Source organism: Tachysurus vachellii, chromosome 8 (genome assembly GCF_030014155.1).
Source record: "Tachysurus vachellii isolate PV-2020 chromosome 8, HZAU_Pvac_v1, whole genome shotgun sequence".
Taxonomy (NCBI): Eukaryota; Metazoa; Chordata; class Actinopteri; order Siluriformes; family Bagridae; genus Tachysurus; species Tachysurus vachellii.
The window spans coordinates 157,501-172,500 of record NC_083467.1 but is presented as its reverse complement, the minus strand read 5'-3'; the positions used below and the strand labels follow the sequence as shown (position 1 = coordinate 172,500).

Genomic DNA, 15,000 nt, shown 5'->3' with positions numbered 1-15,000 from the left:
TAAATACATTCATTTCAACTTAAATCTCCACCCACAAACACGACCAATATGTAGCTACTAAGTGCCTTTTTCTGACGGCGTAAACAATAAAGTAAAGAAGGCTGAACTCAGAACATGGGGAACTGTGTTAATCTGTGAGGGAAGAAAAGCTCCAGAAAAAAAGCTTACGAATGCTAACACAGTTTTCATGCTAATACAGCAGGGCAATGGATGCAAAGCTCATGCTAAACAGCAAGCCGCTAACAGCAGCACAAGGCTTGTGTTGGTTCATTGACTGAAAATAACATTTTTAAGCCACCTCGTCATCCTCCCCTCATACAGTAATGCGTCTTCATCACTGTGCAGCTGTAACATCACACCAATTTGAATGTCATTAGCGAGTTAGCAGTCTAACATGGCTCTCGTAAGGGGACATGATGAGAGTCTATTAAAATAAAGCTACAGTAATGCACACGTGTTGAACTACAACATGGGTTTAATGTGTTAATAAAACTCTCCACAGAGCGAACAAGAACTTTGTCAGCAAACCTCAGACGAAAACTTCTCACCGTTATGAAGTTCGTCTGCACTGCCTTTATCAGCGTCCCAGGAGCTGCTTTGATAAAAAGGCTTTACTACAGGAAACACACAAAACAACATTTTATATGAACTCAGATGACGTCTAGACAACAGTGATTTTGCAGACGGTTCGATCAGCTTCTCTACACACACTTGATGAAGTGAAGCAATCACAAGCCTCAGAACAGTGAAGCAATCACAAAGAAACACAACGTCCTCTTCTCTTCAGTCCGATGGTGAATTTGACATCAGTTTCAGTGAAGGTTTAGATTATACTAAAGGGTTCAGACACCAGGAATGAAGTTAAAACTAAATCTAAATTGTTGCTCACAGAATGTGTCACTAGATCCACAGGTAGATGAACAAGGGCAGATACAAGAACCTGTCCAGAAGAAAATTAGCCAATGGCTGAATTTCACATAATTCTGTCATAAATTATATGACGCTAAATTAAATTGAATGTGTACTGACCACTAATAATAATAAGAAGAAGAGGAAAAAGAAGAAGAGCAAGTGGCATTAAGAGTAACTTGTCACTGTGTAGAACCAGATGTTTAACTCCTCCACGAACGGCCAACACAAACCCAGTGCTCTGCTGCCCTGCCCCTTCTCTGACCAGTGAAGATAAAGAATCACATCCTACAGGTATCAGATGGGCAATACATCCCCACTATAGCTGATAACAGACAGGACACTGACGAAATACATGAACATGGGTCAAGAAAGTTCTACTGAGAGCTGAACGGTTTAACCCTCGGGATAGACGAGAACATCACTGCAGCAACAAGAACACAACCTCTAAGAGGATACAGGAAATGTGTCTGTGTGTCTTTCCTTACATCCTCAGTGCTGGAACCCTACAGTACATCTTCTTTAGAGTAAAGACACTGACAGGCAGTTACATTAGGGAAGCATCAATAAAATAACAGACTTCTCACCTGAACAGTCGAACCCGCTGCCACGGAAGCCGTGTCTGCATTTGCACTTGTATGATCCCTCAGTGTTAATACACTCTGCTTGTCGGCTGCATTTGTGAGTGTTGACAAGACACTCGTCCGTATCTGAAGGTTAACCACAACAGAATATGATACAAAATAAAATTATGTTTCACGTGTAATGATGCTGCTCTTAGTTTGTTACCTATACAGTCATATTTCCCGTTGATGTATTTTAGATCGTAGCCCGCTCTGCACTTGCAGTAGTAGCTCCCAAAGGTGTTGACACACTCTCGGCTGTACGGACACTGGTGCTGTCCTGTTACACACTCATCAATATCTACAGGAAAGAAAACACTGAAACAGTGACTGAACTGACACAAGACATGAAAAAGACACATACACACCATGAAGAGGAAGGAGAAACACATACACACACACATGCACACACTCTTACACACACACACACACACGCACACGCTTACACATACACATGAACACACTCTTACACACACACACACGCACACGCTTACACATACACATGAACACACTCTTACACACACACACGCACACGCTTACACATACACATGCACACAATCTTGCACTCTTACTCTCACACACACACACATACACACACACACACACACACACACACACACACACAGTGTGATAGATGTGATATCTCACATTTTTATTTTTTATTCTTTGTTTATTTAAACCCTTCACACTCACCAACGCAGGTTTTTCCATCTGAACTGAGTTGTAAACCAGTGGATGGACAAAGGCACCGAATTTCCCCCTGAACCTCCTCGCAGCCGTACTGACAGTGAGCCAGAGAACACGTCCTCGAGTCTGTCGGGAAACACGGCCAGTTGAGCAGGTGTACGTGCATAAAGACGAGTGTACAGGAAATATACAGTAAACATTATAGGGCACTTACTGGAACAGGAGCCATCAGGCATTAGCATGTACCCATTCAGGCAATAGCACATGTAGCTACCGAACGTGTTCATGCAGCGATGCTCACAAGGACGAGGCTTCAACCCACATTCATTTAAATCTGGACATAGAGACAAGAGGACCAATTGATATCCAGAGTCATGGTAAAGATTATAAATGGGACACAGTCAGAAACAGCCTGCTTTGCTCCATTTATTCGTGTTCATCAAAAGTGTTTTTGTAGAATCTGTGTGTTCGTTAAAATGAAACACTTTCACCTTGACTGCATGTTTTGCCGGTGTATCCCGGAAAGCATGTGCACTTATTCGGCCCTACGCACTGTCCGTGTTTACATCCGAATTCACACTGGGCTGAAAAACACATGTCGTTTATAGTTAATGGGCAGCTCTAAGTTATTGTAAACAGTTGAACTGAATCTCTAATTACTTATAAACTAACTGAATGCTTTTGAAATATTTTAGTTGTTTAATTAGTAGCTAGACTTTGCTAACACAGAGGTCTATAAACATGATGTTAGCTAAAGTGAAGTTGTGATGTTTAGCTACAATAAGGTAAATTTTAGATACTTTACCTTCACACTGGCCTTTTGTATTTTTCTTCCACCCATAACAGCATTCCAGCCGGTTACCATAGCGACACACCCCCTGTTGGCTTCCCACAGATACCTGTCTGCTTTGCCTTTAACGTGAACAAACACACGTTACACCAAGTTATACATTCATACGAGGACTGTGACGATATTAAACAATTAAACTCTGTAAGAAACATTCGATCATCTAGCTAGAAACATACTAATGCTAACTGTATAATCAGAATATAATTTTAAATAAACTCTAGCTCTGTTTATCTGCGTACAACATTTGATACAACACGATATCAGGCTGGAAGATGATCACATTGTGAATTTATTTATTAATTTGTTAATCTTGTATTTATTCATTTGTTAATGTGGTAGATTTATCTTTCAAAGCTTCACACGTGTCTGTGTTTTTCTGTTGTTGTTTAATGTGCTTTATAAATAAAGCTTGTACTGATTTGACAGATTTTATGCTATAATTAAACAGAGCATGAAACACACACACACACACACACACACACACACACACACATGTTAAGATAAGGAACGACTCCCAGTAAACTCTAAACCTGATATACAGCAGACTTTATTTACTTTAATATAAGTGATATACAGGACACGGTGTGATAACAGAAGTCTGTTCTACACGTCTTTGGAATGACAGTAATTACAGGTTTCTGAGGTATAATAATGTGACTGAAGTTTGGAAAGGTTGAGGGAGGGTCAGGTTAAAATTATGGTAATTAAAACGTGCTAATTACACATGTAACCAGAATCACTAAATAGATGTTTGTTGAAAAACACAAAAAAACCTACATTTGGCTAAAAAACTAAATTACTGTTTGTTTGGGTTTTTTTTTTTTTTTAGAAAATTAAAAAAAAGTTAATCTATACTGTGGTAATAACTCTCTACTGAACACTGTCGGGTTTGGTTTTGTTTGATGAGTTATGACTAAACACCTTTAATATACTCAATTAACTTTAGTAAAACCAACTGAATTTCTTTCTATTTTCATGCAGATTGTGATAAAAGAAATGTAAATTAGTTCAAACAATACACAACAAGTCCACAGTAGAGCTGATCTGTATGTAGCCACACCCACAAAACTCCATACAAGGCAAAGCTGAAAATGGCAAGATGAAGACTAAACGGCGAAAGATAACTTAGATAACTCTCTTTTATCAGGTGCCATTACTTTTACCCTGAAATAAAGCCCAGCCTTGTTTATGTTATTAAATGGATGTGCTTAATTAGAATAATTTATTTAAACTTTTGATGTTGTTTAAATAATTAGTAGTTTAATTAGCATTTGTATTTATGCTTTTTTTTTCTTTTTCATGTCAATTAGTTACAAACCATTTTTTTGTTGCACACCAAACAAACCTCAACTTATGAACACAATGTTACACAAAAAAACATTACACTTATTATACCATGAATTTTGAAGAGTGAACAATTGTCCTGATGTGAATTAAAATCCCTCAGGAAACATAAAAATTTTACTAAACTAGCAAAGCAATAAACCAAACCGTGTGAGTGAGATTTAACACAGAGAGAAATCATTGAGTTATAAACAGACCTGGAATGCAACCTTGATTTTAGCTCTGAAGGACTGCAAGGAATCTGAGAGCCAAAATAGCGTAAAGATGAGAATACGAGACGCTAACAGGTGCTTACACTACATTTAGACATCTGTCGTTCCTGGGAATAACAGTAGCACAGAGCTATGATACTAGCGTAGCAGGTCAACAGAGAAATTATTCACAGAATGTTGCCTGTCTGTTGTTTTATTAGCATCCATGTTAGCAAGCTAGCGTTAATAGCAGCTGTTTGTACTCTGTGTTAATGTACACATTTATTCTACAAACAGACTGTAAAGTCTGATAAAGTAAAGTATGATAACAAAGGTAACAAAGGATCAGCAGCAGAACGATCCTTTTAAACACATTTTATTCATTACTTTATTAGAACAGCTCATTATGTATTGCAATAGAATTCGCGTTAGCATTTTCTGTTCTTGAGATAAATTAATGAATGTAATGTGCTTTTAAAGATTAGAGCTGAGCTGCAAACAGAAAGCACAATATGCCTATTATTCAATCTGTTCCTAGCGGTTAGCATTTGAGCAGCAATTTATCTCACTAAATTCAGTGCAAAAGTAGTGTTTATAAGAGAGAATAAATAAATGTTAGAATGTAACACAGCAAAAATTGCTTTATTAAAATCTTTAAAAAAAAAAAACAGTTTCTTGCTAACTGGATCCTGCTAGTTATATTCTAACATGAAGTGCAATGGAGAGAAAGAACAATATTCACCAAATAAATCTTATGGTGTAAACATTAATAAAATACTGATTATATATTATATATTGTTGATCAACATTAGTGACTATTAGTGACTATGTGATGTTGCCATTATGTGTATTTAAAGCTGTAAAGCTGTGGATATTTTACTGTATGACTACACTGATAAAGGCATCTGTTAGCGGTTAGCATTTGATCAGTGATTCTTCATAAAGTGAATTTAAAGCTACAGTAGATTTAATTAAGAGGATAAATAATATTAAAATGTATAAACAGAAATGATGTATATTGTTTATTTATTTCTTTAGATATTAGTATATTAATAAATAAAATTATTTATTTATTAATAAAATAATAAAATTATCATTAGCAGTCTTTATTTTATCAAAGATCTATAGCAATAAAATGGAGTGAAAGATAAACAGAGTTGACTTTATATTATTTAATGAAAGGTTTGATTTAAAAATGTGCTGTTAGCATTAACATTAGCTTTATTTTCTGAGGTAATCGTTAGAGATGTTTAAAAACTGAATTTGTTTTGCTTATTTTTATCTCAGAAATGAAGTGACTAAAAGTGTAAGAATGTGATTATTATTATTATTATTATTATTATTATTATTATTATTATTATTATTATTATTATTATTATTAACATTAACTGTATAATTTCTGAGATGATTTTATTCGTTTTATATAAACAGTTATAATGAACTGAGCTCATCCTGTCACTCCAATTAAAGAATAAAAATAAAGGATTCATTCAACAGAACATTCTGATAGATTTCACACACAGATTCATCAGAGATCTGAACACTGCGTCTGTGTGACGTTTAAATCATCATCAATTTTCAGAAATGTTCAGGAAAAAAACCCTTCTGTTCATTTCTATTAAAACAAACTCACCTATTAGCAGCAGATATGGGACAAAAGTAGAGCAGGAACGTCAGAGAACCGAACCATGTACAAGGCTTCATGACTGAGATCTCTCTCTCTCTCTCTCTCTCTCTCTCTCTCTCTCTCTCTCTCTCTCTCTGTCTGTCTCTTTTGTTCTTTTCTTTTGTCTTCTATATGGTTCAGTCAAAAGATCTATACAGAGTCTCAGACAAACATCTCCAGACTTGTATTGGGATTTTCTCTCTCTCTCTCTCTCTCTCTCTCTCTCTCTCTCTCTCTCTCTCTCTCTCTCTCTCTCTACCAGACTGAAATTCCAGAGTCTGTTTTTAGGAAGTGGGAGGAGGTCTAAAAAAAGGGAAGTGTTAATGTCTGTCTTTTTTTTTTTTTTACCTGAAATTCCATCCAGGAAGTGGTGATTGATGCCAGTATTCTGAGCCTGAGGGTTTTTTCCCTCTTTCCCAAAGAAATGTGTGCAAAGCAGAAATCTGTGACTTTTACAGCAACATGTGTGTGTGTGTGTGTGTGTGTGTGCGTGTGTATGTGTGTGTGTCTTTACAGAACATAAACATAAAACAAAAGGTTAATATAAAGATTAATATAATACAAAAAAAAAGTATGACCCTTTTAGTGTTCCACGTTCCTTATATGTGCAGAGTTTCCTGTTTCTGGTAACTCTGAATATCTCTGCTGATTATTTGATCTGTTCCTCATTGCTCTCTAATGTAATTAAGATGCTGTTCATCTGTAATCCTGCAGCAGTGACAAGATTTTTGGTTTTCTTTCTGCTGTATAATAGATGTTTTTTTTAGAAGATAATTCTTTAACGTTTTCTGTTAGAGACTGCAGACACTTTTCATCCTCTGCTTGTGACTCCTTGACGTTCACGGCTTGCCTCGGCATGCAGACGAGAGGTTTGACCTTTGACCCTGAATGTCTCCTCTTCTCAGATGGTTCAGACAGTTGATATGAGGCCAATAGTGTGACCTGGCGATCTGATCTACCTCTCTACCTCTTTTATTGGGTTTGGATTATTATAGATTATTATAAATTATTAGAAGTAATATAATGTGAGTTCAGATTAAACCTGGATTAAAATCATCAAACAACTCATTAAACACCTTAGTAATGAAAAGAGTAACATTAATCGAGCTGAGTTGTGATGTCATGGACACTCTGGAGGTTCCTGGACACTCTCTCTCATTCATCTTCTACCGCTTATCCGAACTACCTCGGGTCACGGGGAGCCTGTGCCTATCTCAGGCGTCATCGGGCATCAAGGCAGGATACACCCTGGACGGAGTGCCAACCCATCACAGGGCACACACACACACACACTCTCATTCACTCACGCAATCACACACTAGGGACAATTTTCCAGAGATGCCAATCAACCTACCATGCGTGTCTTTGGACCGGGGGAGGAAACCGGAGTACCCGGAGGAAACCCCCGAGGCACGGGGAGAACATGCAAACTCCACACACACAAGGTGGAGGTGGGAATCGAACCCCCAACCCTGGAGGTGTGAGGCGAACGTGCTAACCAATAAGACACCGTGCCCCGGGTTCCTGGACACTCTCATTAAATTCAATAATGAAGCAAAGTGCTCCATCACCCAAAGAAAGGTTATAGCTTGTAGCTGGAGATGATGTGCTTGTGGTGGACAGTAAAGACATGAAGCATAAGAATTTAAAACAGAGTCCATCTTAAAAATCAGGATTCATGAGTTCACATGTTATTTATGAACATCTGAACTTTTCAGTTTGAGATACAAGGACGAGATGAAATGAGCCTGAAGATCGTATGATCTGAAACTAACCTGTCAAGTCCTTCAGCCTCAACCTGTCAGTGGTATTCAATCATCAGTGTCTGAAATGTTGTGCAATTTATTTTGAATGCTTTATTGACAAAGTGATTGGTGGAAGTAACAAGAAATGTTTCTGTCCTCACTGAGGTAGGTGCAGATAGTGTTGATGGTCCAGGTGTTGGATCAACATCTAACATCTAACATCTGTGCAAGTGAGATTCCTCATCTATAAGCCGTTGACATGTCCTTTTATTTAGCTAAGCATCACACACACACACACACACACACACACACACACACACACACACACACACACACACACTGTTTTAGGTGTGAATGTGTGATGTACATTAGAGCTCTGTTTCCAGGAGTGATATACTGTAGTACAGTTGCTCTGAGATGTGAATATCTCAGGTACACAGTGGTACATATCATTATTCTGTGTCTCTGAACGGTCTCTGTGTGTTGTGATGTGTTGTATGTGTGCGTGTTTGTTGTGGTGTGTGGGTGTTTTGTTGTGTGTTTTGTGATGTGTGTGTGTATATGTGTGTGTTGTGGTGTCTGTGTGTGGTGTGTGTTGTGGTGTGTGTGCATGTTTGTTTTGGTGTGTGTGCATGTTGTGGGGTGTGTGTGTGTGTGTTGTTTTGTGTGTGTGTGTTTGTTGTGGTGTATGTGTATGTGTGTGTGTGTGGTGTGTGCATGTGTGTGTGTGTGTGTGTTTGTGTGTATATGTGTATGTTGTGATGTGTGTGTGTTGTGGTGTGTGTTTGCTGTCATGTGTGTGTATATGTGTGTGTGTCATGGTGTGTGTTGTGGTGTGTTTTTGCTGTGGTGTATGTGTATATGTGTGGTGTGTATGTGTGTTGTGATGTGTTTGTATATGTGTGTGTGTGTCATGGTGTGTGCTGTGATGTGTGTGTTGTGGTGTGTGTTTGCTGTGGTGTATGTGTGGTGTGTGTGTTATGATGTGTTTGTATATGTTTGTGTGTTTGTGTGTGCTGTGGTGTGTGTATATGTGTGTGTGTTTGCTGTAGTGTATGTGTATATGTGTGGTGTGTGTGTGTTGTGATGTGTTTGTATATGTGTGTGTGTTTGTGTGTGCTGTGGTGTGTGTGTATATGTGTGTGTGTGTTTGTGATGTGTGTGTTGTGGTGTGTGTTTGCTGTAGTGTATGTGTATATGTGTGGTGTGTGTGTGTTGTGATGTGTTTGTATATGTGTGTGTGTTTGTGTGTGCTGTGGTGTGTGTGTATATGTGTGTGTGTGTTTGTGATGTGTGTGTTGTGGTGTGTGTTTGCTGTAGTGTATGTGTATATGTGTGGTGTGTGTGTGTTGTGATGTGTTTGTATATGTGTGTGTGTTTGTGTGTGCTGTGGTGTGTGTGTATATGTGTGTGTGTGTTTGTGAACCTAACTGGGATTATGAGACTTGAACTGACACAAACTAACCCAGTAAATATTATTAGATCTTTGAGGTCTAAAGCAGGTCTGAAGAACACAGATGAGGAGACAAGTAGGAACTCACATGACGTTTAATCTCCAGGAAACACTGGTGATCTTCTGGTGAAGACACACACACACACACACACACACACAAATACACTAATAAACAGCCGCATGTGGCGTTCATTGGCATACAAGCACTTTAATGTTCCTGACTAGTCGCTGAAGCAGCTGTGAATTGAAATGCATGAAAACAATGCACATCCATCCTCTTCTGTGATTATCAGAGTTGTGCTTCACCATTATGGAGCATTTTGAGAACAGTCTTGGCAATAAATGCACTTAAAATGTACTGGAAATGTTCTAAGCAGTAGAGGGTTATGGGCCATGAACAGTGAGGTCCTGGTGCAGTGGTGTTACACACATAATGATTAAACTCTGAGGTATTATTGGAGTTTTCACTACAGCTTAGGTTTGACTGTACAGTCTGATGGAGTTTTTAAAGTAAGGTGACTTGATGTTGCCTTTTGAGGGATTCTGCAGTCACTTTGTACTGTTACAAAACTATCAACAGGTAAACAACAATGAAGGCTAAAGACATTAATCTTTTTATTTAGATTCTGTCAGAGCGAACGAGTGAAAAATCCAGATCAATCTAGTTAAATTAAAACTTTGCATAACTACATCACATATAAATAATCACACACTCGATAAAAGGTGTTTAATTTACGATTGATATTTGTGTTTAAGTGATCATTAGGGACCACCGTTAGGGACCACTAGGGGGCGTCATGGTCTTTAAAATAGATAGACCAAAACAGCACTACTTACTAGTTACTGCGCACTAAAACAATTTCCTCTTTTTGTGGAGATAAAGTACATAAGTGTTTTGAGTGTGTAGCAGAACAGTAAGCAGATACCAGAACACACGTCATGTAGCAGTAGAGAAAGCTGTTGTGTAGTTACACACACCATCAGGCTCAATGTACCAATCAAACTTCAGGTACAATTCACACTACAGGTTGTTTGTCTATTCAGTTATGATATGATGATAACATACAGGTAACGAGCCAGAATCACGTCCTTCAGGCCGTAAAGCTCCTTTCCACTGAAATATAACAAGAAATCCTTCTTGTCTTGTAATATATATTAATATATTACAAGACATTTTAATGGTTAAAGACATTTTAATGGTTAAATGCAAATGTAAGGCATCTGAAAGTCTGTAAATATAAACTATAAGACGTATAAACTATAATAAATATAATGTAATATATATTTATATATAATATATAAACTATAACCATTTAAATGTGTCTCTTCACACACCTTCACTTTGCCAAGTCTGAACACTGCGTACGTTGTGACACCTCAAATTCCTAACTTTGTTGCTAAGTACAGTTTAAAGTTTATTTATAATCCTCAGTACAATAAACAGCAGTTTGGAGAATCAAGTGACACATAATCATCATTACAACAGGCTAAATCCTGTACAGGTGAATAAAGGTCCTGATCTCAGCTTCAAAGGATGTCACAAGTTGTCTGAAAGTACAGAAATCTTTATTTACACTGCAGAGAAACTGATAAACAAAGGACCAGAAACTGTGACAAAGCAAACACTAGAAACACTCTCACCATTAATAGTTGAGAGTAAGAGCAGGACTGGATGTGAAAAACCCACAGGATATCAGACTGAAGCTGAAGGCTAATTACCTGGGTGACTAATATCTAAACACATAACAGGGGAACACATTGAACACACAACTAAAGTGTGCAGGATTGCCCTCTGGTGGTCTGGTGGAGAAACGTAAACACTACCTGTGACAGGATCTTTGACCAAATGAATGGGAAGTTTCCTGGGAAGAATCTGTCACAAGAGCAAAACCTGACAGGATTTATTCAATTCTTCAGGTTTAATAAAGTTCTGTAAAGCGGTTTGTGTATGTAAACAGTTAAAAGTTCTATACAAATAACATTTCATTATTAAATTATTACTCAACATCCATCGTATTTTTATAAACAATTTCCTGTCAGAATTCACAGAACAGGTGTAATTACTCATTAGTGACTCATTAACACACTCCACATCCATGTCCTAGTGTTTATGGAGAAAAATAGAATTTTCACACAACTTTAAGCCTTTTGTTGAAATAACAGGAAGTGACACAATCTCATCACATCTCAGACAAATATTTCATCTTTCTGTTAAGTTTTAAGTCAGATTTAGCTGGTAGACCCTGAGTGACACGTGAGCAGTGTGAATTCATCAGCATCCAACATATTATAAATCCTTCCTGTTTAATTGTAGTCTTTTACGATTTTAGCACCGTAATTTAAAAGGTTGTAGAAATGTTAATATGTGCAGCGTGATGTGTAGCAGCGTATCGACAAAATGAGCAAAGAAATTAGATCAGTGTCAAGATTTTATAACCAACTGAAGTGTGTTTTATACATTACAGTACTACACTGACCTATGAAACCTGGTGCATATTTATCTTCTCTACAGTCGTGTGCAAAAGTTTAGGCACCCCTGACAATTTCCATGATTTTCATGTATAAATATTTGAGTGTTTTATCAGCAATTTCATTCTGATCTATTAAAAAACTGAAGGACACTAAAGTAATATTTCAGTAGTGAAATTAGGTTTATTGGATTAACAGAAAATGTGCAATATGCATCAAAACAAAATTAGACAGGTGCATAAATTTGGGCACCCCAACAGAAAAATCACATCAATATTTAGTAGAGCCAAAACAATGTTTTGGATGTTAAACTGGATTTTAATACCTGAAATGGTTTGTTGCCGGTGGAGACGTACATTATTCACAATAATCAGGACTTTATATTCACAAAAGAATGTTAATGTGACTAAATGAGCATGAACAAACAGTGTGAAGGAGCAGGATGCAGACAGACAGAGAGACAGACAGAGAGAGAGAGACAGTGAGAGAGAGAGAGAGAGCGAGAGAGAGACAGAGAGAGAGAGAGACAGAGAGAGAGAGACAGAGAGAGAGCGAGAGAGAGACAGAGAGAGAGAGAGACAGAGAGAGAGACAGAGAGACAGACAGAGAGAGAGAGACAGTGAGAGAGAGAGAGAGAGCGAGAGAGAGACAGAGAGAGAGAGAGAGAGAGAGAGAGAGAGAGAGAGAGAGAGAGAGAGACAGAGAGAGAGAGACAGAGAGAGAGCGAGAGAGAGACAGAGAGAGAGAGAGACAGAGAGAGAGACAGAGAGAGAGAGACAGAGAGAGAGAGAGACAGAGAGAGAGAGAGAGAGAGAGAGACAGAGAGAGAGAGACAGAGAGAGAGAGAGAGAGAGACAGAGAGAGAGAGAGACAGAGAGAGAGACAGAGAGAGAGAGACAGAGAGAGAGAGACAGAGAGAGAGAGAGAGAGAGAGAGACAGAGAGAGAGAGACAGAGAGAGAGCGAGAGAGAGACAGAGAGAGAGAGAGACAGAGAGAGAGACAGAGAGAGAGAGAGAGTGGCTCATGTTCAGTACAGTACAGTCTACCTTTTACATCTGTGTGACATTGATCTAATGAGACCTGATCCTGGAGTTTTAATGATTAACGCTCAGATTCCGGGAAATGTATTTAATGTTGGCTGAAATCTACAGCCTTTTATTTGTTATATGTTCATTTGTTATTTCATTCCCTTTCATGTTCATGTCTTTTGACAAGCAGATCTTTCTCTCTGAGGGAGGAGCAAGCTGACACACAAATGCATATAACACCTGACTCAGGTAGATATTTTTCACTTGAGTCTCTCTCTCACACTCACACATTCACCATGAAGCTACGTTTCCTGCTCAGTGTGTCGGTTCTCGTCTGTTTGGTCGGTGAGTACAACTCTGATTACTGACACTGAAGAATAAACTCATCATTGTCACTTTCTATCTTTTACCTATTAAGGTAGAGGTCCATGTAGTGCACTTTTAGATACTTCTTAATAATACAGAAGGTGTTTGCTTGATGATCAGGGTTTAGTATTCTTCTTCCTGAGACAGTAACAGATACAGCTTACACTCCTGGTTAGGTTATTTAGTTCCCCTGGAGCCTTTCACCTGCACACATACAGACCTGTTTGCCTTGTTCAGTTACGTCATCCAGTATTTCCTCTTTTCTTTTAGCTCTCACGGCAGCAGATGACAGCAACACACCCAGACAGGTGATATGCAAATGTTGTGCCGAAGTAAAAGAGCAGAAACAAATGCTTTAATACTGTGGATATAACGTGTGTGTCGTGATGTTTTTGTTCACAGGCGAACTGTGAGAAGTATGTGACTGATGCGTGTACACGTGAACTGATGGAAGTGTGCGCCGATGACGGGAATACGTACGGAAATGAGTGTACGCTGTGTGTGGCAAGCAGGTATGCTGAGGAGTGGATGAGGGAAGGAAGGATGAAACTTAAAGTTTAAACCACACAGTTGTTTGGAGCTGAATGTCTCGGTGTGATGTAGTGGAGTTAGTTCAGGTCTTTGGTTTCAGTTTTCACAGCTTTAAGTGTTTGTTTTTTATTTCTACAGGCAGCAAAACAAGAATCTGACGGTGGTGAAAATGGGAAGGTGTGACTCTGTGTAGTGTCACTCAATGACATCATCAACATCCCTCTATTCTAACTTTACTAGGACTTTATTTACAGACACAGCGAATGAGGGCCATGAGCAAGTGCCTCGAGTTACAGAGCCACAAACAATACAACTAAACATCCATCAGTGTAGGACACAATTTTAATCTTTATTTTATTTTACATGCACAGCATCTACTGTATGCACGAATGCTAGTGCACATTAAAGTGATTGTGACTAAAGAATGAAATATTCACAGAATTACATATTGCTGAAAACAGATTCATAAAACCTCGTGTGTGATATAAGATTCTGTAATAACTTTCTGTTTTCTAGTAAACTTACAATAAGACACAAGAGATAAAATCCCTTCTCAAGAAAATGACATGTTGTTTTCCCCTTTTTGTTGTTTTGGTGTAATATTTAGAGTTAAAATAAATCTATGAATAAAATGTTGAATAAATCTTTCCTTTTCACATGCAAAACATGTTGAATAAATGTGATATAAACGTATTTGTCAACACTTCCGTCCTCATTGCACAGATTTACCAAATGTATTTGTTTACATTTTTGGCTTTTTCAGCCTCTTGAGATTAGACAGATATTTACTCAGACACATATACAGTGAAACAGTCGGCTTGAAATAACACTCACTCACTCACTCACTCACTCACTCACTCATTCATCTTCTACCGCTTAGCCGAACTACCTCGGGTCACGGGGAGCCTCAGGCGTCATCGGGCATCAAGGCAGGATACACCCTGGATGGAGTGCCAACCCATCACAGGGCACACACACACACACACACTCTCATTCACTCACACAATCACACACTACAGACAATTTTCCAGAGATGCCAATCAACCTACCATGCATGTCTTTGGACCGGGGGAGGAAACCGGAGTACCCGGAGGAAACCCCCGAGGCACGGGGAGAACATGCAAACTCCACACATAC

General features: G+C 38.4%; 2 protein-coding genes across 3 annotated transcripts in view; one reads left to right on the top strand and one right to left on the bottom strand.

Annotated features, from left to right (window-relative positions):
* Positions 1–6,494, bottom strand: part of egfl6 (EGF-like-domain, multiple 6) — a 10,986-nt gene extending 4,492 nt beyond the window's left edge. Inside the window, exons 1-8 of one of the 2 annotated variants that reach the window (XM_060875619.1) lie at positions 6,238–6,494; positions 3,025–3,131; positions 2,711–2,803; positions 2,434–2,553; positions 2,226–2,345; positions 1,699–1,833; positions 1,497–1,619; positions 549–614 (exon numbers count right to left, since the gene is read on the bottom strand). In XM_060875619.1, the coding sequence (XP_060731602.1) occupies positions 549–614; positions 1,497–1,619; positions 1,699–1,833; positions 2,226–2,345; positions 2,434–2,553; positions 2,711–2,803; positions 3,025–3,131; positions 6,238–6,308 (835 nt within the window). In that variant the 5' untranslated portion in view covers positions 6,309–6,494. The remainder of the gene's footprint in view (positions 1–548; positions 615–1,496; positions 1,620–1,698; positions 1,834–2,225; positions 2,346–2,433; positions 2,554–2,710; positions 2,804–3,024; positions 3,132–6,237) is intronic. The other variant, XM_060875620.1, reaches the window with a different exon arrangement.
* Positions 6,495–13,205: 6,711 nt separating this feature from the next.
* Positions 13,206–14,556, top strand: LOC132850571 (trypsin inhibitor ClTI-1-like). Its single transcript, XM_060877208.1, has 4 exons — positions 13,206–13,311; positions 13,603–13,640; positions 13,735–13,844; positions 14,002–14,556. The coding sequence occupies exons 1-4, from the start codon at positions 13,263–13,265 to the stop codon at positions 14,054–14,056; spliced, it is 252 nt and encodes an 83-aa protein (XP_060733191.1). The 5' UTR covers positions 13,206–13,262; the 3' UTR covers positions 14,057–14,556.
* The last annotated feature ends 444 nt before the right edge of the window (positions 14,557–15,000 follow it).

Bases quoted from the DNA above. Each gene is read 5' to 3' on its own strand.
- LOC132850571 (XM_060877208.1), top strand. From the start codon at position 13,263: ATGAAGCTACGTTTCCTGCTCAGTGTGTCGGTTCTCGTCTGTTTGGTC. The intron at 13,312-13,602 runs GTGAGTACAACT...CTTTTCTTTTAG, and splicing joins GGTTCTCGTCTGTTTGGTCG to CTCTCACGGCAGCAGATGAC. The intron at 13,845-14,001 runs GTATGCTGAGGA...TTATTTCTACAG, and splicing joins ACGCTGTGTGTGGCAAGCAG to GCAGCAAAACAAGAATCTGA.